The sequence below is a fragment of the Aspergillus luchuensis genome, chromosome 8 (assembly GCF_016861625.1).
Source record: "Aspergillus luchuensis IFO 4308 DNA, chromosome 8, nearly complete sequence".
Taxonomy (NCBI): Eukaryota; Fungi; Ascomycota; class Eurotiomycetes; order Eurotiales; family Aspergillaceae; genus Aspergillus; species Aspergillus luchuensis.
In genome coordinates this window covers 2668510-2690035 of record NC_054856.1, presented here as the reverse complement: position 1 = coordinate 2690035, position 21526 = coordinate 2668510, and the positions used below count along the sequence as shown (strand labels likewise).

Genomic DNA, 21526 nt, shown 5'->3' with positions numbered 1-21526 from the left:
TTCAAGCACATCCATCCGTAGTTCCTTCGCAGACACCCGACCTCAAACGCCGCTGGGCCCCCATTTATGCGCCGATGTAGAGACCAAAATCCCAAGTTATCATTATGAAGCATAATTTCATCAGCCTAGGCGTTCGCCGTGACAACTTTGTTGAATCCTGCAGTTACTGTCTTCGTTATTTCTTCATTCTTGTGAGGAAGAAGAGACAAGGCATAAGCAACATCATTCCACTGCCGCTCGGTCTCACATCTGGGAAGTCGAGCAGCCAGTTTCTCAGCTAATTGCCGGGCGTGTTTCTCCTGCGAGCGCAAAAGTGGTTAGCACATGAAGGCATAGATTATTTTATCTGAGGTGTTTCCATGGAGACTTACCTTTTCAACGAAGCCTATCAGGAATTTAACGATACGCCTCAATGAGGCCTCCTCGAGGTTACGTTCAGCACTAAGAAGGCTGAACATATCAACAAAGTGGTTGTAGACTGCGTTGTCTTTGCCCGCCAGCTCAGTGAAAAACATGCGGGCAAGGTCAGCAATACGCTTATCTTCATCCTCGAGACACTTAGCCATCTCGCCGAGCTGCCCTTTGACCTTGACCTGACCGGCTAAAATGAGGAATGTAAGCGTCATGAGACAAGTGCGCTTTACCGAAGCTTCGTCATCGTTCAGTCGACGATACAAGAAGTCTGTATTTTCATCGATCAGATGGTTAAAACAAACTGCCATGTCTCCTAAAGCGATCACGGCGTTACTGCGGACCGTTGGATCTTCAGAACGCTCCATGATGGTAATCAGAAGTGGCAAGTTTTTCTCGCAATAGTCTGCCGAGACACACATCAACTTGGCCATGCACAGAGTTGCCGCCGCCTGAAGGTTGCGGTCGGCATAGATGTTGCTATTCGCGCAAATTTCTGTAACCAACGGCCCAAAATTGGATAGGAGCGAATTCTCGCCGTATAGCAATTCCCGTTCTCGAATATGTGCCATGGCATCCTGAAAGTCATCTTCAGTAGTCCCACCGATGAGGTCAAGCTCATCATCTTCGGCATTGTCGTTCTTTTGGTTGGAGGTATTGGCTGTTTTGTTCTTCTCCTGTTCTGCTTTGCGGCGTTTAAAGTCAAGTTCACACAATTCAAGATGAACAATCTGCTTAATGGCAATATGACCGACAACAAAAAGAAGCTGGGATAAAGAAGTAGACGATGTTTCTTGCTTTGCTCCTTGACCTTCCGTTGAAGCCGTTTCAGGTCGTTGTTCTTCCCCGTCATCTGAAACTTTGGAAGGGGATCGTTGAAGCTGTGGCTGAAAAACGAATCTAGTTTTCCGTTTCAGTATATCAGAGCACAAGACATCTGGGTGCTTTGACAGAGCATAGATAGCACCAATGGCTTGTTCCGCCACACCGTACCATTCTTTGCTATCAGATATCGATTCGACTATAGCCCCGAGCTTCGTCAAAACTGCATGGTCATTGCCCAGTTTGGGGATACCAACGTCCTTGGACTTTGCTTGGCGACCTGGCACCATTCGTCTCAATGCAATGCATGTATACTTTGCAAGCACGAGGTCAGATCTGCCCAGGCTTCCAAGCCCGATGCGCAACATTGTCTCAATTTCTTTTATGACGACCTCGGGATCTGCCAAAGCAAGCATGCCCAGGACAATTATAGCTCCTCGACGCTGTGTCTTTGATATCTCTTTCTTTTGCACACCATAGACCTGCCAGAGCTTCGCAATAACGGCATCTGAAATGTGGCCGGCCCTCATCATAGTACTCAATAGTTGTTCGAGACACGTCAGTTCAGCGGGCGTTGACCCAAACGTTAGACTGATCATGTTTCGCGCGATATAATTTGCAGCGTCATTGGGACTAAACGAATCTGGAGCCTCGAAGAAAAGTCCTTTATAGCAGTCGATCAAGTGAGTCTGAACTCCCTTGCCTTCGTCACTATTGCCTTTCGTCCAGATCAGTCGCAGCATCCGCCGGATCCCGCTACGGGAGGTCTCGACCTTGTAGGCATCGAGCACGACAAAGAAGTCCATGGCCTCAATGGCCTCACTCTTGTTCCTCGACGATAAAAGCTGAGCGACCAAGCCAGATGAGGAATGAAGGACTTCGATGAACCGGATGGCTTCATTGTAATATTTCCTGGTGAGCTGTAGCCGTGCTAGCAGCTCGGAAGTAGCTGCCTGTTCGGCAGCTTTATTAATGGCTGTGGCTTTCTCTTCGTCTGTCAATCCCGAAGCTTTAGATGGGGAGTCCTCCGGCAATTGAGTGGCATCATCCAATAATGCACTATCAACATGCGATGCATCCGCCCCATCAAAGCCAGGTGTCTCGGGAGGTCTCAAAGCATTCAGTTCAGCATCCACAGTGTCGAGTCTAGCTGACCATTCCTTGTGCGAGAGTTGCCCACCGTGCATGACACTGAAAGGGTGAGTTGATACCAGCTTTGCCAGCAATCGTATCGCATTCCGGCGCACGTTGCTGCTCTTGTCTTCTAAGCTCCTTGCTGCCAGCTCCGCCACAGCCTGGCGTCGCTTGGGGAATTTCTGTTCCAGGTCACAAATCCTCATGTAAACCTGGATAGCTCTGCACCGACAGTAAGGATTGATATCCAGAAAGCGCTCTTCAAGCACATCGAAAAATGCGTTGATCTGCGTTTTGTAGTTGTCACTCCGCTCCTCTTGCCGGCTTAGATCGGCGATGAGATTCCCGCAGACTTCGATTACTGCACAACGAAGGGTGTATGACTATAGAATATTAGATACTCAGTAACTGGCACGATGGGAGAGTGTGCGTAATCACCTCGCTGTCCAGCTGCTTAGCCAAAAGAGTCATTTGCTTGATGATAAGTCGTGGGGCCAGCTCTGAGAGTTTCACAATGAACGCTGACACCGACTTAGGACCGCGTGTGTCATTAGAATTGAATTCTTTGTTTCCAAGCTCCCTAACAATCGTAAGCCGGAAGTGTTCCTGTGGACATACAGGTTAAAGTATGCTACGTACTTCAGTATTTCATCCGAGAGCTGAGGATAATCATATTGTTCTGCCAAGATATGCAAGAACTCCGCCATAGGTTCTGAGAGGTGCTCAAAATATGTCAAGCTCTGTACGATGGAGGTCTGGGCACCTATTTGGTGAGTCAGTTATTGGGTCCCTACCTCAGTTAGTTGACTCAGAGCAACTTACCGAATGCATGGCCGTGGTGCTTAACTGCGATGCAAAGAACCTTAAATGCATGCATCCGAATGCTCATACTCTTGACGCGTTGTTCGCTTTCGAGGATAAGGTAAATTGAGCGGGTGAACAGATTGATGAATGTATCACGGTCAGATGTCGTCAGAAATATTCTGCTGAGTTTAAGCTTCATCACCTTGCACATCGTCTCCATCGAGATCTGAATCTGCGTGGTCCAGTCCCAGTTTCCATCTTTGGCGTTCGTTTTAGATCTGGCTGATTTCCCTGCGCCCCTGCGGGCGGGTACAGGCTCTGTGGGCTTTTCTGCAGCTTTGACCTCTACGGCACTAAGAGCCCATTGGAGAAGAAACCCATACATTTCCAAAAGCTGCTTGTGATGCTGTATGCCATCCTGCTCATCGGATTCAAGCTCCCCATGTATTATGTCCGCTTCGACCGATAAGCCGGAAACGATTAAATCAAGAAGCTTGCTGAGAGACCTCGTTGGGGAAAACGAGCAATACCTGCGCAAATTAGGGGATTTAGAAACATTTCTATAGATAATGAAGACATTCCGAGGACGAGAGGAACATATCAGGGGAGAGGACGCACTTCAACAGAAACTGCAGCGAATCGAAAGAAGACGATCGGGCCAGTCCTTCTGGGTTTTCCGCGACCGCATCAACGATGGGATTCAAGACATTGTCAATCAGAGCGCCAGACAGTTGGTCCGGATCGGTCTCGCAGTCGAGCAGCTCTGGATCAGCATCGGGAGTAGGGACAGAGGCCGGGTCGCTCAGATAGTGTTTCAGCGACTCGTTTATGTCGAATTGAATTCGGTCCTCCATGATCGGCCACTGCGAGGGTTATCCCCGAAGGGCATATAGCTTTATCCAAAGCGATGAGGTCAAGAGATGTGTTGCGAAAGCAATATATGTGTAGGTAGCGAGCCGGAAGGAGGGGGTTGTTGAATGGGGGGGCGGATGTTGGAGGGGAAGGAGAGCCGCAGGGAAGAAATGACGGGCGGCGGGCTTCATTTGTTTGTATCTTTCCCTTTCGGTAGGTGGTTGTGAGGCGGCGGGGGCTGAGGGTTGCGTACCAGTAAATTATGTCACACGCTTCAACCCTCAATAATTACACTCTCATGCCGCTATCCCGTATTGTAGCAGGTCTTGAGAAATACAAATTACACCATTACAACCGATATATACTGCAAACGGCTACCAGTACACCAGCAACTTGTAATCTGATAGGTTTGCTTCAGACCCTTCCGCTTTGTAGTTGTTTCCTGACAATACTTGTAATATGAAAATTACGTTTATATGATTCATGTAACTACAAACGAGTAAACAAACAAGTCTGGTTCCTGGTGCGGCGGTTTTGCATGCTGTTTGGAGCATCTTTGGATTGTTGCTGGAAAACAGTGGGAGCGACGACCGACTTCCCTCACTACAACGCTACAACAGGACTGGGGCTTCTCCTCATACCTATCCACACGTGTATGTGCGCGTGCGCGACTTGATCGAGCAATACCACCCTCCTTCATTCGCATATTTCCATAACCTCACGCCTTCCTTTCCTTCCTGAAACACGACTATATCATTTTCAGTCTTATTGCACCTGTTTTGTCGTGTTGCTGCCAGGTTCTTCTGATCAAGCTATCACTCGGTGAACTTCCCTGCTAGTCTGTAACAGCCCTTCCAAGCGGTCCTCATTGCGATGTCCGCTCTTCATGCAGCTCCTACCGATACCTTCGGCATACAGCAACCTGTCGCTGCGACCCAAGGCCCCAAATATGTTAGAGAGGACAGTGCAGCCACAGATAGTGATGGATCGATAGAGCAAATCCGAGAAGAGGTGGAGTACGAGGAGGGTGACGCTCAAGACAAAGAGGATGTTGATGAATCAGTGAAAGAAGATATGAGAAAACTCGAGGACACATTCCCCGGCATATCGGATAGATTTCGGCTGTTGAATAGAATCGGAGAAGGTAAAGTGCAGCCGATTAACTTGCCCTTGGCTGTGTCCTCCCACATAGTAGCTGCTTCTACTTGCACCGACGGACTGACCGGCTGGCCATGGGTTTACAGGTACCTTTTCCACCGTGTACAAAGCAGAGGACCTCTTGTACGACCACTATGAAAACGATTGGGACACTTTCCAAGACAACCACACGGACAGTTGGACGGACCAACCGTCTAAAAGACGCCGGGTGGAAGGTGATAACGGCCGCTCGATCCCCGTCAAACGAAGGAAGCCACGGTTCGTTGCATTGAAAAAGATCTATGTGACTAGTAGTCCCCATCGCATTCAAAATGAACTTGAGCTGCTACATGATCTTCGGGGTTGCCGATCAGTATGCCCGTTAATCACGGCTTTCCGCTACCAGGATCAAGTTGTGGCCGTTCTACCCTTCTTCCCACACACCGACTTTCGCATTCAGTATCGCACATTCCTGGTTGCTGATATGCGACATTATTTCCGGTCACTGTTCACTGCACTGCACTCCGTCCATAAACATAACATTCTCCATCGCGATATCAAGCCAACGTAAGGACTACGCGCTATTCCACCATGTCTTCGATACGTGCCGGATGCTAACTTATAGCCTTGGCAGTAATTTCCTCTATAATCCTGATCTTAGAGAAGGCGTGTTAGTCGATTTCGGGCTTGCAGAAGTGAGTAGATCCACTGGTCATACGAGGCGACAACATACTGACTTGCGGTCATAGCGTGAGGGTTCTGAGTACACAGGTACCTGCCTGTGCGCAAATGCAGCTTACATACGCCGTAGTAGATATAACCACAGTTATCACAGCACTCATTGTTCACCGACGACATTATCAGCTGGCTATCCTAAGAACGACTCACGACCATCAAGGCGCGCTAATCGAGCAGGAACGCGTGGGTTTCGTGCACCTGAAGTCCTCTTCAAGTGCACTTCTCAGACAACCAAAATAGATATGTGGTCCGCCGGCGTCATTCTCTTGACCCTACTTGGACGCCGCTTTCCTTTCTTTAACTCGGCTGATGATGTTGACGCTATGATTGAGATGGCGAGTATCTTCGGCACTCGACGCATGAAAGCTGCAGCAGCTATGCATGGGCAGATATTCGAAACGAATATCCCGACCATCGGTGAAAAGGGGTATAGCTGGGAGAAACTTGTGAAATGGGCCAGCTGTGTCGAAGAGCTAACTGAAAGTGAGAAACAGGCCACTCGATTACTGGCTGGCCTCATGGAGCTGGATCCCTACAAGCGCCTCAGTGCCAAGGAAGCCCTACAACATGAGTTTTTCACTGACCCTATAGACCATGATGTGGAGTGGGGAGGGGACCCCGACGATAGCGCAGACACTGGGGAAGAAGATGAGGATAAGGATGATGGAGAAGCGGACGAAGTAGCAATGATATAGAGCTTCCGAGCCAATGTATGATAATGACTCCTGGTTTGATGATAATAAAACAACCTCTAACCCCTTATTTGCGATCGCTTTATTATTAAACGGACATTTTCATAGAATGGTTCCTTGGGTCCAGGCGATATATTCTCTAGCAAGTACAACTACTGAACGAGGGAGCCAGGAAAGACATGTAGACTGAAGAACTGATTCATTTAGCTGCACTGAAAGTAGGGGGATACCCGACCTCTAAGTCTAGTAATTTAGGAGTTGCGGCTTTCACCAACAGCCACATTATAATATTTATAGTGTCGTATATATCTCGGAAGATGGATGCTCACCCAGCTAGCACAGGTTCTGTTCAGCCAGCCTCGCCGAAATCAACATGTCCTGTTTGTTCGGCGTGTTGTGTAGCACCTCTCTCTCCGACGAATGTCCCTCCGCACGTATTGCAACGAAGACGAAACCCAGCTGTGTCAGTGTAGTAATGCCTGGTTTGCAGAACCTGACAGAGTTCCTGCGACTTCTCGAGTACCAATGGATCTGCAGCGTCGAAGACTTTTGTATCAAAGTCAGGAGGCACATCTGAGTGGGTATAGGGCGGACTAGAAGGCGACAAGGCGATTGTATCGTAGTGGATACCCGAATAGACCACGATACACCGCATCGGGGCGCCTTCGTTAAAGCGATCGATGCGAAGGGTCTGCACATCTATGGAGCATATTTCAATGTCGAAATGCTTGCTCAGAATGCTCAGCTCAATACCACCACCCCAAGAGTCCTCATTCTGAATCCAGCGGCAGTATTCATCCGGCTTCTTTTCCAATACTGCCTCAGTATAAAGGTCTGGGTGCGCTTGGATTGTTTGCGCAACAACAGATCGTAATTCGGTCATGGCATCTACTCCTCCCATAGTCGCACTACTCACTGCACGAAAGAGACAAGAGTTGTCATCGGGCATGATTCGGAGAACGAAGGTTCCGCTATGGTCAGGCGAGGGGACCTCCGGCGGATCATCAGGAGAACCCTTCTTATGTGTGCTGCCTACAGCTGGCGCTTTCAGCGGCGAATCTGCCGCTTGAGGTTCGTTCTTTAGCGGGGCATGAGCCGAGTTCTCTTGCTGTGTGACGATAAGTTGTTCCCCGTTCAGGGTAATGTCAAGATCTGCTAGTTTCTGCTTCGAAGGAAGCGCGCCTAGCACCAAGGGCTTGATATTTGGATATCCATATTTTACATCGTACGCCGTCAGCCCCGTTTTCTCCGTGATTTGGTGCCGGAGGTCGTCGACAGTTGCATCTGCATCCAGCGTGACGGTGGACTGTCCCGCCGGACCGCGAATCCGGATCCTCATTCTCCCTTGTGACGTAGTATCGCGAACGCTAGCGGGGTGGTGGGTTGGTGCAGGAGTGTATATAGATATAGGTTCTGGAGGGTGCGCGAAAGATATTCAGAGTCCAGCAATCTGCTTCAAGAACAGTTGCTGCAGTCGGGGTGATTGATAAAGGCTGGGGGGGAAGACAATTGACCAGCAATCGAACCCGGCACCTGAACAATCGGGGGAGGGTTTATCTCCGCCGCAGGAGGAGCGATAGTAGTAATGCCTGACCGCGGCGGAGGCGGGCAAGTGGCGGTGCAGCCTGGAAGTAAGGTATGTTAGTATCTATATTGTATGTATATGTAATAAAACAAGGACGCTCCTTATACGTCGTATGTAATATTACGTGTATCGTCACAGACTCTTGGAGCTACCTGATGAGTCAGCATAGTTGCTGCGCGAATCTCGTCCTTGTGCGCTTTTGCGCTCATTGTACTCCTGTTCGCACCCCAGATCAGCTCCCGCTGTCGATGTGCTCGACTGACAGGTTATCTTGAAATCAAGACTGACGAGTGGGTTTGGGCCCTGATCTGCGTGCCGTTTCTTGCGTGGCCGCGGCCGTCTACAGTATGGAACCGGAGCCGTCGCAAGCGCAACCTCAACCTGCTCCTGAGGAACCGGTCAAGTCGATCGAGAACGATGGCCAGACCGACGGTCAGGCTCCCACCGATGGGATCACAGATGATCAATGGAGGTCAATGATGAATGTGGTTTTGGCTATCTATGAATTCAGAGAAGAGGAGTAAGTTCTCCAATCCCCTTGTCCTGCGGGTTGGACCCCGGAGGAGATTCGCCGCGCTGAGTCGCATTCTGTCCGAGGCTGGAGCGTATCCCTCAATTCAGACTGACAATCCCCTTCTTCCCCACGGGTTGCAGTGGCCATGATCCATCAAGATTGTTCCAGCGAAGCGTCAACAAACGCAATGTTCCCGATTATTACGATATCATCAAGGAGCCTATGGCTCTAAGCATTCTTAAACAAAAGATCAACAAGCGCGAGTATAAGAGCTTCTCGGAGTTCGTGCGCGATTGTGCCCTAGTATGTTGCATCACTTTGGCCCTTTCGCCATCTGGGGTTCGTAGTTAGCTTACGTCAATCCTGTTCGCTAGATCCCTCACAATGCGCAAACCTACAACCGCCCCAAATCCCAAGCGTACGAAGATGCGCTCGTGATAAAGGTCTGTAGAAACTCGGACTCTACTTTCGGCTATCGATGCGTTCATGTTCAGTTTCGCTGACTGCAACTTTGACAACAAAAGGATGTCTTCATTGCCGAGTTTCGAAAACTGGTTGATCAAGGGATCATCACTGCGGAAGAGGCTGAACTTCCCGATCTGGGGGAAATCCCCGAGGCCGATCCCCTTCCCGAGGAAGAGGAAGAGGAAGACGAGGATGAAGAAGACGAAGAGGATGAGGAAGATTCGGATGATGAGAGCCGACGGAAGAAGAAAAAGGGCCCTCGTCCGGGTGGTAAACGGGACGGTGGCAAAGATGACGGTCAAAAGTCGAACGATCCCGAGCTGAGGAAGAAACGTGGACGACCACCGCGTGTTGATACCCCGATGGAGGCTAGAATCAAAGCCGTTTTAAAGGGTATTCGGAAGCTGAAGGGCCCTGGTAGCCAACTCAAGGTGCGACATTTCGAGCGATTGCCCGACAAGGCCACCTACCCGGACTATTACATGGAAATCAGAGAACCCATTGCTATCGACATTATCAAGCGGAAGTCGAAGCGGAAGAAGTACAACTCCGTGGACCATTTCATGAGAGACATGGACCTCATGTTTAACAACGCAAAGGCCTACAACCAGCCAGAGAGTCAAATCTATAAGGATGCGGTTGACTTGCAATTGGAAGCACGCAAACTGGCGGAGCACGAGAAGAAGAAGCCGGACAGTGAGTACTTGATGGAGGATGGACGCTTGCCCCTCCCGGATGGCATCCTGCACAAGAGCGAGCTGTGGAAGGTTGGCGACTGGGTACATATTCAGAACCCGAATGACGTGACGAAACCCATTGTCGCCCAGATTTATCGCACATGGCAGGATTCTGAGGGTGAGAAATGGATCAACGCTTGTTGGTACTATCGCCCGGAGCAAACTGTACATCACTTCGAGAAGCATTTCTACCCCAATGAAGTGGTCAAGACTGGTCAGTATCGTGATCACCGGGTGGAAGAGATTGTGGATCGTTGCTTCGTGATGTTCTTCACTCGTTATAATCGTGGTCGACCCCGAGGTCTTCCGCCCGACAAAGATGTCTACGTCTGCGAGGCTCGGTACAATGAAGAGAAGCATAAACTGAATAAGATTAAAACGTGGGCGAGTTGTCTCCCTGATGAAGTCAGGGAAAAGGACTACGAAATGGATCTGTTTGATGCTCCCCGAAGGATCAAGAAGATCCCCAGCCCAATCAAGCATTTGCTGAAGAGCGATGCGAAGGAGACCGATGACCTGCCCAAACCGACTTGGGGAGCCGAGAATGCACCTCCTGTCGTCGGTGCAGTTCATCGCCGCCCTCGAGATGAGAACGTAAGCTTCCCCAAACCCCTTCCCCCCTCTTCCACTGCTGGTGATTGGCATCACTGACAGGATCTACGCTTTACCAGGAATCTCCTCCTCCAGAACCAACCCCGTCACCACCTCCGTCCCTGCCACCACCAACCTTGCCCCCAGCTCCACCTCGACAGCCATCGATCCCTCAGTCGTCTGGACGGCCCAGTATAGACAATCAAAGCACCGGCGTGACGGCTGGAACTGTGGCGGCGGTCCGATCCCCAGCTGCACCTATTCCTCCGGCCCAGAGCTCACCGGCACCAGCTCCTCCGGTAAATTTCCATCAGCCCCAGATTCCCCCAACCCAGGCTTATCAGCCTGCCTTGCAGAAGCGTGCTAGCGCATTCGTCCCTCAAACACCTCACCCGGCCACCTACCAAACGTCGGCTATGTCTCACCCATACGCGGCCGCTCAACAAACACCATATAACGCATATTCTGGCGGCCGGTTGCCGGTTCCTCCCATGGGAACGTACAATCCCAACGCTCCTCGTCCGATCGAAGTCTTCCATTTGAGCGATTCCGCGAATGCTGCCATCCCGGCGGACATACGTGAACAGTTCCACTGTGATGACCAGGGTCGCGTGCTATTCTTCTCCAGCCCGCCGCTTGATGTAGTCCCATCCGTTCAGCAAAAGCTAGGCCATTCACTCAAATATCTGGCTGCCAAAGAGGAGCGGAGAAGGTTGGTGGAGGCCAAGAAGCGCAAAGAGATGGATGAACAGGCCGAGCGTGAAGCAGATGCTAAGCGACAGCGAGCTGACATTGAGACAACTCTCGCCGCTCGGGTGGACGCTTTGACAACTAGGGCCGTGGAGAATTTGACGTCCCAGATCACGCAGGGCACAGGTCAGCTCTACGAAATCCTGTATCAGGATCAGGCAGAAAGTATCCGACAAGCAGATGCCAGAGCTCACGAACAAAGGCTTCTTGCCGACCACATGGCCCAGCAGCAAACTGCGCGGATATTGGCAAACTCGCAGCCGCCGAGCTACATCAGCCTTAAAGGTAACGCCATGTATCTGAGCGACATTGGACCTTAAAGCTTGATTTGTTGCGAAGGAACTGTCTTGAATCGACTACGGCTTAACTCCCTCGAATGCTCAGTGAGACAAAGACTGCCCACTGGATTGCCACGAGCTAGGTAGGATGAGGGTACAACCACGGAACTTGATTTGGACGGATGGCGATGTCGTCGTCTTTCTCCTCGATAGCCTCTTGTTACCCGACCAAACTCAATCGTAGAAGAATTTTGTTCGTCAAGCCCATGTTCTCATGTATAGTACTAGTAGTACGTTGAATGCAGTCGATGTTTTCTTTTAGGAAGGTCACTCCGTTATAACTTAGTATATATGTCTCACAACCTACATCTTGTCCCTTCTAGTAATTCATCTGTGCTTGTCAGAGTGCAACAGCACAGTGTTAGTGTAGAATCGTTTACGAGGTGGAGACATAAGCTATATTCGGATCATGGAAAGAAGTGGTCTTTCGCAACTGATCTACCAAGAGTGCGTGTCCAAAACAAGTTCCCCAAATCGGTCTAAAAGCCCGCAATATGCAAAAAGACACAAGATCAATAAGAAAGAGGAAAGAGGGCTGTTGTATAACTCCTGGAGATCGCTGAACTGTTCTATGCAAAATGCCCTCCAATAGCGCCGAAGCCTAGAGCACTCGGTATATCCTTTTTGGTGATGACGATGACTTATGGACATTATCATGGACTGGTACCAATCTGTGGTGCTTTTTTTCTTGTTTTCCCTTTGCCCTTTTTTGTTATCATATGCTTTTGGTTTTTCCCCTCGTATATTGTATACATGCAGTAGCAATGGCAGAGTATTGAGTCCAGACCAGTATTTTTCGGCTAGATTTATGGCTGGAACCCAGAGTTACTCGTCGGTGTTGAGACATCGTCGTCATTGGAATCAGCCTTGTGTGGACTCCAAGAAGCGCTGTTTCGCTTGTTATTCTCCTCTTCTTCCATGGAGAAGACCAAGTCGCCCTGTTCCTCATCAATCTTGCTAGTGCTAACTGGAGATGAAATAGTCCGGTCAAGGCGGCTGCTGGCACCCACAGATGATGAATGGCGAGCCGAGCCGGGGTGCAGAGAGACGCTGCTTAACTGTTGCGAGATCATAGACATCGATGACTGATGAGAAGGACTCCGGCTACCAATTGGGCCTAAGCTGGGGCTGGTTCCCAGGTTGAGAGAAGATTCGCGAAGAGGAGATCCGATGTGAGTAAGAGAGGTGCCGTGGACATCTTCCTCCTTTCTCTGTCGCTGTTTGGCAAACAGAGCGCCGAATCGAGATGGGCTGGAGGCTAGAGGCGATCCGACTTTCGAGAAACTTGTCCCACTCATGCCCAGTCCACTAAGATCATGGTCAGTGCGCGACAAACGCCGGAGTCGCTCCTGCGGTGTCAAAACGTCGTCATGCAGATTCATCGGCAAGTAATCTTCCTCCATTGGAAAATTGCTTCCATCCCAATCATCCAACGCAGTAGGCCGAGGAACGCTAGCAGAGAACACTCGTGATTTTATAGGCCGCTGGGAGTGTAGGAACCGTGGTCCGATACTGTCATTAAGAAGATCAGGCGGTGATGAACCGATAAAAGAGGAAGATGGCTTTCTCAAATCATTAGGGCCGTAAGCTGTATCCCGAAGATTCCGGAGTGTATCTGACGGCGCAGCGCCCATCCGCTGCGCTGGCGGAGACAACTCCAGTCCGAATTTGGAGGGCACAGAAGCCGCAACCGGGCCATAACGAGCGGCATGCGAGATCCCCTGGCTATCAAAAGATGCAGGAAGTGGGGCATCAAGTGCAGTTAAATGATGATGATGGCTTGGCGACATGGGGAAGCGCAGATCGTCAACTGGTGAGCCGTACTTTGAGCCAGCATCCGATACCAATCCAGTATCAATGGTAGGGATGGCATCATAAGGGGGCTGCTGCTGCTGCTGTTGCTGTTGCGCATGCAACGCAGTATATTCATCTTGGGGTGGCATCTGAGAGGTATACCGGGGATCATGGCCATTCAGTCGTTGTTGGGAAAGAACCGAGTTCGTCAGCGCGGAGTCCTGGTTGACATAGGCCTGTGGGTTGACACGCCCGCCCAGATTCAGATGGCTTCCTCCCATTGCCATTCCCGGACTGGGACGATTGACTCGGCGACCATCGGGTAGAATATGCGCCAGTGCACACTTTGCTCCAAATTTACAGTTTCCCTATAATTGTCCCCATATGCGGTCAGCCCCATGTGACTAAGTCCCATTACGGTCGATTAAGCATGATCGGCGCAAGGAACAAACGGTCATGATATCACCAATTCCATACCTTTGTGAAGTACTTGCAGGGCGCATAATCGATCGCAGCATCGGTAGAATGGAGGAAGGGACATGCCGGCCCGGCCTGGCAAGCTCCTTGACGAAAGAACTTGCAAGGCACATGCTTGGTGTCTGCGCGACGGTTGCCTTCAAATCAGCATTCAATCAACTCTCGTGGTAAATGGAACGAGTAGCCATGGAGACGAGCGGGACGAGCGTGAGAGAGACTGTCTGGAGGTGCAGAGGGATCGACAAGTCTCGCGTGCCTGTGCGAAGCGGCCGGGGGGGAGGGGGTGCGAGGCAGAGAACGAGAAAGATAGGAGACAACATACTGCTCTGGTTAGGAGGGCTGCGGGCAGCCATGTCGAAGCCCGAGACGTTGCGGGAATGGCCGTTCTGGAGAGCCTGTGGGCCGGAGGGGACCGGGAGAGGAGCGCGGCTTTTCATCTCACCCGATACACGGGGTGGAGGACGAGCAGCGTGAGAGGACGAGGAGGAGGAAGAGGAAGAAGAAGGAAGGGGTTGCGGAGGTGGAGGATTGCGAGAAGCCGATAGCTGCATCGCCAGAAAGAGCAGCAGCAGCAGTTGGCAGCAGTTTGGCAGTAGTAGCAGTAGTAGTAGCAGCAGCAGCAGCGAACGAAATTAGCGGCGTTGGGTTCGGCGGCGGCAGAGACGGCGGGCGGCGAAGAGCACAAAAATCCGGAGGGGTTTATCGGTGGACCGGGGAGGGAAGGAGGAGGGGGCGAGATTTCCACGGCTTGGTTTTTGCTGGTGGGGATGATGGGATGAGGAGGAGGAGGAGATCACCGAAAAGTAGAGAGATTGAGAGAGAGAGAGAGAGAGAGAAACCACGCTGCTTTGGCGGTGTAGTCGCAAAGTGAATTAATTAAATAGTTATAGTTCACTTGACGGTTTTTTTCGTTTCACTTCTCCAGATTGTGAACAATTAGTTTTCAAGTCTCAAGTCTCCGTCTCCAATCTCCCGACCGGTTGGGAATGCTTACACCTCTCGTTTAGTACGTATGTATGTAGTAGTTGCCCGATTGCCTCCAAAACTTTGAGATATTTTTTTTAGTTTATGTCAGGCAGAATCTCGCAATCAATTTAGTCCTATTGGAATTCTTGTTCTTCCTCTCGTCTGAAACAAAATGAAGTGTTGACCTTTTTCGAGTGAATAATAATGAACAGCTTCAGAAGGAAGAGAGCGGGCAGACATCTACTCGAACAGGGACGGAGGGAAAACACATGGATGGACCGGTGATTAAGAAAGTTGCAACTATTTAGTTTCAAATACTCTCAATCTTGAATTTCTGATCGGTTTTTTCCCTCCCCACTAATATTTCCCTTTTCTGTCCTCCCCCCCTCTTTCTCTTCCTCTTCTACCTTTCCACCATACACCCTCCTCTCCTCCTCCCCTTCTCTAGTATGATCTCCACACATCTCTCCATACAGTACAATTCGGAAAATCCAATTGCTGGACATTCATGCTGGCTACTACAATGAACGATTTACGGCCATCACCCAACGTCACATCACGCCCTGTGTCTCTTTGTGCCAAACAACGCAGGGCTCTGGGCGCATGACGGTCTCCCGATGCAGAAAGGCAAACCGGCGTCAAAAGCCTCCCTGGTGGCGTCAGATCGAGTCTGCAACAGCTCCTGACTGTGTCGCATGCTTCCTTCCTCCCCTCAGTTGACAGCCCCATGCTTCACTTGTTCCTTGTTGAATCATGAAGATCATCCAATTATTCGTTCGGATGACACCTGTCGGATTGTTCATCTGATCGTCCCCCTACCCCCATCTTGCGGCCCTAGCTTTTTGCCTCAAAGCAGCTCCCCGGCCTAGGCTGTTTAGCTCTCCTCGGGTTCTGCTCGTCAAATCACACCCTCCTGATCCCGCGCAGGGCGGAGCGGCTGCCGATCAGCCAGATAGATATCTAGTCCTCGCTATCGGATCGTCCCCACACTCTCACGTTGTAGCTGGTGGCACAACATCTGCATCTGTTCCGTACCATGTACCATGTACTGTGTACTCCGCAAACCTTTCAAATGCCCGATTGAGCAATAGTAATCTCCATTGAATTAAATCACGGGTCATACAGTGTATAGTATTAATGGCCATAGGAAGATTCAGGATTGTGGACCAGTGTTTGCTTGTGACCAGGTCGAACAGGTAGACCTCTCTCTGCCTCTCAATTTCATCATCACTTGAGAAATGGTCCCTCCAATCCCAGATTCTCCTTCACCTCGAAATCGTCAGCGTGTCTCAATATCAATGCAGACCAGCGGTGTTCATCCATCTTACCCATAGTTCTTCTCGGCCCATGTTGTCGGGCACAACTTCCGAACACATCCGCCATAGATCGCGACAAATCCGACCGCGCACCTTGGCCTGATTCTGCCAATGGTTCCAGTCTCTTTCAGCATCCACTCTTATCTGCACGGGTACAGTCCCTGCGTCGCTCCCTCGCGCCTGCACCAGGCGTGCACGGATTGCCTCATGTTCTTGCTCAAACTGACCGACATCCCGTCGAAGTTCGGAGAGCAAGGGTCTTGCACAGATGGTTGCTAGCTCCGCTCGCGTCCTTTTCTCTGCAGCTTCGAGACTGGTTACTTGCTCCTGCAGTTTCTCAGCCTGCTCATCCAAAGCTGCAATGATCTCGGGTGTCACTTCGGTGGACGTCTCCTGGAGGGCGTGATATACTATCTGTTTCCCTAATGTATCGCGAATCAATTTTTCCATCCCATTGCATATTTATCCTTATATTGCTTCTGGTCTGCTTACCAGCAGCCCGTCCTTCAATTTGTTTATTCTGATGTAGTTCCCGTAGAGCTTTCGCAGCGTGTGCTATCATATGTACAGCTTTAGCACGCAAGTCTCACAAAGGTCTCGCCTTGGTAAAACGGAGCCTACCTTTTGTAATCTTATTGTGCAGATTCACCGAAACCTCGGTAGCCTGCCGTACATCAGCCGTGGAAGACCTTTCCCTACCTTCCCTTATCGCCATCATTAAAATAATTATGGAGACCAACCGAATAAGGACGACTGTCTCGTTGACAGCCCACAACATATTAGTTACTTGAACAACACTAACCAGCCTACTCAACTGAGTGGAAGAGATCTATACTTTTGTTTTCCTATCAAGCAAGCACGGTCAACAATTACAAGACTCCTCAGAGCAAGCAGACTAGCAAATGGTGGAGTAAGCTCACGGAGATACTCAAGCACTAATGCAGAACCATCAGGAGCAGCGGCTTTTCCAAATTTACTTTGTTAGCTGTGCATACGCCAGCTCGACTGTGGTTTAGAGATTGTGAGTTGCTCACATCCGGCACCCAGCTGCTTCTCATTTTTCGCCTTTCTCTGGGCCATGGAGAGGTCGGATTGCGTTGCTCGGATTCTTGCGAGCAAGATTGAAGAGAGACTTCGGAAGGATAAACCAAGATATGATATGTGGGATTCAGCGAATGATAGGCCCGTCGTATGCCTGGATCATCACGTGGGCCACACGACAGGGCTCTCATCTGGAAATGGAAGGTAGTGGATTAAAATTATCTAAAAAAAAGATTGTTGCCTTCAGGCAGGCTGAACACGCGAGCTGAAATTGTGGAGGGGCCAGAAGAGAAAGGACAGACAAAGGCCTGGTCATGCTGCAAGATACTTGGTCCTACGCCGTTGCATGTAAATCGTGATACCGAAACAAAACATCACATCCAAGAACAAACTGGAGTAAAAAGGGGAAGATTCAGGACAACAGGGTGAACGACATATGCAATCCTTAGATGGCCCAAGACACGGGAAGATATCACTATGCATCTTCTCGTCTACTGACCATCCAATTTTCCAACACTCCAAACCATCTACATTAATAGATCCTGTACGCAAGGGAGAAGTAAAAAAAAAATGATAAAGAAAAACCCACTCCCCAAATTTTTTTTTGTCCTTTCGAATATGGCACAGATGAAGAAAGACCAAAAGTAAGAGATCTTCAAGGGTATCACATGACGATCTGCGCGTAGTTAGCTTGATGACAGCGTCTTTAAAAGTGAGATATCCAAGAAAGGAGGTTACATACGCAATCATTGTCTTTCTGGACAGTCGGAACACCCATCTCCTCGAATGTTTTGGGGCCCTTGCCTGGCAGGTTACCATGCTGTTTAGCGGGTGCGGGTTTTTGGCTAGATGTGCTCGAAGCCGTGGAGGGAGGCTTGGGAGTCGAAGTTGAGGGAGGAGGCTTAGGTGTGGAAGCAGACGATGACGAGGGCCGGGGCGTCGCTGCAGCACCGGGCGGCGGCATGGATTCAGTCCGTGGGGGATATGCGGTGGAAGGCGAGGCAGGCGGCCTAGGAGAGCCCGTCGGTCCACCCTGGGAGTGGGGAGAAGCAGGGCCCCGCACAGGTCTCCTGTCCGGGGGAGGCATGTTGTCCAGTCGCTGAGGACGTCTGCGAGCATCGGGGTGAGGATTCTCGAGGGGTGCTGAGTAGCCAATATCGAGTTTAGGTGCCGCCGACGCTGGGCTTGTGGGGCTAGTCGTTGATGGCGTACTGGGGCCTGGTGAGCGGTATCCCATGGCGCTAGGCCCGTACGAAGCAGCACGGTTGTAGTTCGGCGCGTTCGACCGAATATTCGGGTTGATTCCAAATGCAGAACTTGGCCGGGGGTCCGCACCCATGGGATATCCTGGCGGATACACAGGTCGAGCACGAGATCCCGGTCTGTCAGGGTAAGGAGCAGGCGCGGCGGGTGGGTTATCTGATAGAGTCATTCTGGAGGGATCGGGCATTTCGAGATTCTCCTGAGGCGGTTTCATCGGGGGCCCTCGCGGGCCATTGCCATAGCGAGTCGACTTGATCCGGGCAATCGCAACCTGTTCATGATCCTTCCTCGATAGGGTCTTGGAGCGCGAGATGCTATCGATCCGGCCGGTCGCGTCTTTGTTTCCATTTGCTGCAGCTTTGGCATACCAGCTCCTGGCTTCTTTGATATCCACCGGAACGAAGATACCGACTTCGTAGAAATATCCCAAGGCGAACTCAGCGGTGGGAAATCCACTTTGAGCCGCACGTTGAGCATACATGAACGCCAGCTCATCGTTCTTTTCGAAGACCCCCTCATGGCCGCAGAGGAACCATTTGCTGATAGCCATCTCCGCTTCCGGCTCGCCTTGGCGTGCAGCCAGCGCGTTGTAGTGCAAGGACAATGCAGGGTTAAAATCACAGCTAAGCTGGCACAGTTCATAGGCCGCACCCATCTTGACTTGGGCCTTAGCAAACCCGTGGTAAGCAGCCTTCTCGATGTTGACGCGAGCAGCATTCAGATCCAGCGGCAAGAACTGCTCAGGAACGTTTACCTGCGGCAGCTCTCGTGCCAACAGCATACCGTAAACCTATACAACATGTTAGAGCTCTGGTCACCAAGAGGATTAGTAGGCGGACGCACGTAAGCTCCCTGAGGCGCATTTTCGTCGCAGGACTGCGCAGCAAGGCTGATATAGTTAAGACCCATTTGGTAGTCTTGGCGTTGCCCATGCTGTCCAAGAAGGATCATCATACCCAGGCGCTATTGATCAAAACATCAGCATTCGCTGGGACGCGATAATGGGGAGGGGTCATACGTAGAATGAAGCCGAGTCCGCGAGCGCAACTCCCTTCTCGTAATGCTTGATAGCCTTCTCTGGCTCTCCCGAACTCTCGAACTGCATGCCGATACGATACTCGGCTCTGGCGTAGCCTTTCTCCGCAGCTCTCGAATAGGCACGGAAAGCTTCTTTCTTGTCCACGCGGTATCCAAACTTGCCAAACTCTAGCCACATTCCCTTGATGAATTCGGCCTTGGGATGATATTGCTCCGCTAGAAAGTTGACGATATTCATCGCATCGAGTTTCAGCTGCCGCTCCGCCGGAGGGGTCTGAGGGCGCGGGGGCTGAATCAACGATAGACGAGCCTCATTTTGCATAGCAACTTCCACATAGGCGAGCGCATCCTGCGCCCAGGCCAACTGCATATCAGGATCATTTGACGACAGCACGGCCATGCGGGCCCTCTCCAAGTTTACCTCCCTCTGCTCATCGGTCGGGGGGACGTTAGGTGGAGGATTGCGCAGGACTGGGAATGGCGAAAAGTTGGGGGCGTCCATAGTGTCGTGGACAGCGGCTTGCTCAAAACGAGCGGAATCGTAGGCGGCGGTTGGAGAAGCCTGACCCTGAGCGACCGCAGAGGTAGTTCGTTCAGGGTAACGCGAACGATCATACTGGGTGTGGTGGGGGTTCCGGGCCTCGTGTTCGAGGTGCGCGATATTGTCCTGCATGTTCTCCGGGACTTCTGGCATGACCCTAATGGAAGGAGGATTTATCGATTAGCAACACGCCAACCAAGGGACTCCGTACAAGGCCAGGAAAAGACAGGGTTTTCTATTTGGGGGAGGTGTGCTGGTTTCCCCTTTTTGTCTGAAGAATGTTCTTTTCTTTTTATTCTTTCTTATGACCGCTGTCATCCGAGGGGAGGTTTCGCACCTTTGAGGAGAGGGGGATATGACCTCCGGCATGTAGAAATCATCCTGGCCCCCTGGATACCAGGTAGCACCCAGCCGTGGCTGACCGTGACCTTGGGGTGGCCTATTCATCGTCGGCGAGATTCTCCGTTTATTGGACGGTATTGCTTTTTTCACCCGTGTTAGTTTTGTTTCCACCTTACCCCTGCTGAAATTGGCAAAGAAAAATTAATTGTCACTCGTCTCGGACTGGGCGCCAGTCAATAGCGTGTTTGGCACTTTTGGCTGGGCTCAGCGGTTCATCGGAACCTCTCTCGAGAGAAAAAAAGTAGAGCCGGCGTGGGGACTGCCGAGTAGTGGTGGAGGACTAACTAACTAGTAAGTCGTTCTCCGAGAAGGGGGAGGGGGGGGAAGAAGGGGGGGCGCAGTCACGACTAACTACTGTTACTGAACTGATTTGGACTAAGATGATATAACGGAACACCAAGGAAGAGAGGGCGCGCGCAAGGGCTTCTTCACATCTAACTAAGAACTCTCTAGCAGGCAAAAAAGATACAACTAGACAGGGAAAGAGTGTGTGTAATATATCCATTTGGGTCGGGGAATGGACGCTAACAGTCTGGTTATTTCCCTGGCACTAATTTAGGTGGCCATGATACGCAGTATAGGTGATACAAAGAATAAGATTAATCTTACTGTCGAGTACGAGAGAAAGAGGGGAGGGGGTTTTGTCATAGGGAAGAGGGGTTGGAGGGGGGAAAAGGAAAAGAAAAGACAAGGCCAGGAACCACCACAGTACTAACAGTACGGACTTCCTTGTAGCCTACCAGGCAGTTCCAGTACGTAGAGAGTAGTACCATATGGGTAACACTAGTAGTAGTATGGAGTTCTAATAAATACTAGTAAGGCTCCTCCACAGGTAAACTACTCCATAACGACTGGACCACTAATATTGAAGTAGTCCTCGTATTAATCATCATTTCTTCCTCTCCATGGTTCGGGTATCTTGTTGACTATCATTCAAAGAAGAAACTAGTGCAGGCAACAATTGAAGAAGAGACTAGAAGACGATAAAGATCGTTACTTGTTCATTTTCAACGAATATTATTACGAGCAAGTTATCCACTTTGGTTGCTTAAGTAGAGGAAGGAGATTAATCTTACTGATGCCGGAAGATTCTTGGAAATTAAAATAGTAACTCCTAA

General features: G+C 50.5%; 7 protein-coding genes across 7 annotated transcripts; 2 read left to right on the top strand and 5 right to left on the bottom strand.

Moving 5' to 3' along the window:
• Window positions 1-125: 125 nt before the first annotated feature.
• Window positions 126-4025, bottom strand: AKAW2_80953S (condensin subunit YCS4; the record flags this gene model as incomplete). The annotated part of the gene is made up of 6 exons (XM_041682031.1): window positions 126-299; window positions 372-2750; window positions 2806-2947; window positions 3007-3130; window positions 3190-3701; window positions 3790-4025. 6 exons carry the CDS (start codon window positions 4023-4025, stop codon window positions 126-128), a joined length of 3567 nt encoding a protein of 1188 aa, XP_041548914.1.
• Window positions 4026-4896: 871 nt separating this feature from the next.
• On the top strand, window positions 4897-6593 carry AKAW2_80952A (serine/threonine protein kinase CDC7; the record flags this gene model as incomplete). Its single annotated transcript, XM_041682030.1, has 4 exons — window positions 4897-5167; window positions 5268-5727; window positions 5795-5855; window positions 5910-6593. 4 exons carry the CDS (start codon window positions 4897-4899, stop codon window positions 6591-6593), a joined length of 1476 nt encoding a protein of 491 aa, XP_041548913.1.
• Window positions 6594-6939: 346 nt separating this feature from the next.
• On the bottom strand, window positions 6940-7929 carry OTU1 (ubiquitin-specific protease OTU1; the record flags this gene model as incomplete). The annotated part of the gene is made up of 1 exon (XM_041682029.1): window positions 6940-7929. One exon carries the CDS (start codon window positions 7927-7929, stop codon window positions 6940-6942), a length of 990 nt encoding a protein of 329 aa, XP_041548912.1.
• Window positions 7930-8522: 593 nt separating this feature from the next.
• Window positions 8523-11552, top strand: AKAW2_80950A (putative RSC complex subunit (RSC1); the record flags this gene model as incomplete). Its single annotated transcript, XM_041682028.1, has 6 exons — window positions 8523-8695; window positions 8830-8992; window positions 9064-9132; window positions 9214-10485; window positions 10563-10781; window positions 10839-11552. 6 exons carry the CDS (start codon window positions 8523-8525, stop codon window positions 11550-11552), a joined length of 2610 nt encoding a protein of 869 aa, XP_041548911.1.
• Window positions 11553-12376: 824 nt separating this feature from the next.
• AKAW2_80949S (putative spindle poison sensitivity protein Scp3) lies at window positions 12377-14392 on the bottom strand (the record flags this gene model as incomplete). Its single annotated transcript, XM_041682027.1, has 3 exons — window positions 12377-13732; window positions 13842-13963; window positions 14164-14392. The coding sequence occupies 3 exons, from the start codon at window positions 14390-14392 to the stop codon at window positions 12377-12379; spliced, it is 1707 nt and encodes a 568-aa protein (XP_041548910.1).
• A 1642-nt stretch (window positions 14393-16034) lies between these two features.
• Window positions 16035-17203, bottom strand: AKAW2_80948S (putative TBP interacting domain protein; the record flags this gene model as incomplete). The annotated part of the gene is made up of 8 exons (XM_041682026.1): window positions 16035-16070; window positions 16136-16545; window positions 16616-16678; window positions 16745-16787; window positions 16864-16876; window positions 16959-16968; window positions 17044-17085; window positions 17158-17203. The coding sequence occupies 8 exons, from the start codon at window positions 17201-17203 to the stop codon at window positions 16035-16037; spliced, it is 663 nt and encodes a 220-aa protein (XP_041548909.1).
• A 625-nt stretch (window positions 17204-17828) lies between these two features.
• On the bottom strand, window positions 17829-20453 carry AKAW2_80947S (putative chitin synthase activator (Chs3); the record flags this gene model as incomplete). The annotated part of the gene is made up of 5 exons (XM_041682025.1): window positions 17829-17840; window positions 17907-19217; window positions 19271-19390; window positions 19446-20163; window positions 20344-20453. The coding sequence occupies 5 exons, from the start codon at window positions 20451-20453 to the stop codon at window positions 17829-17831; spliced, it is 2271 nt and encodes a 756-aa protein (XP_041548908.1).
• Between the last annotated feature and the right edge of the window lie 1073 nt (window positions 20454-21526).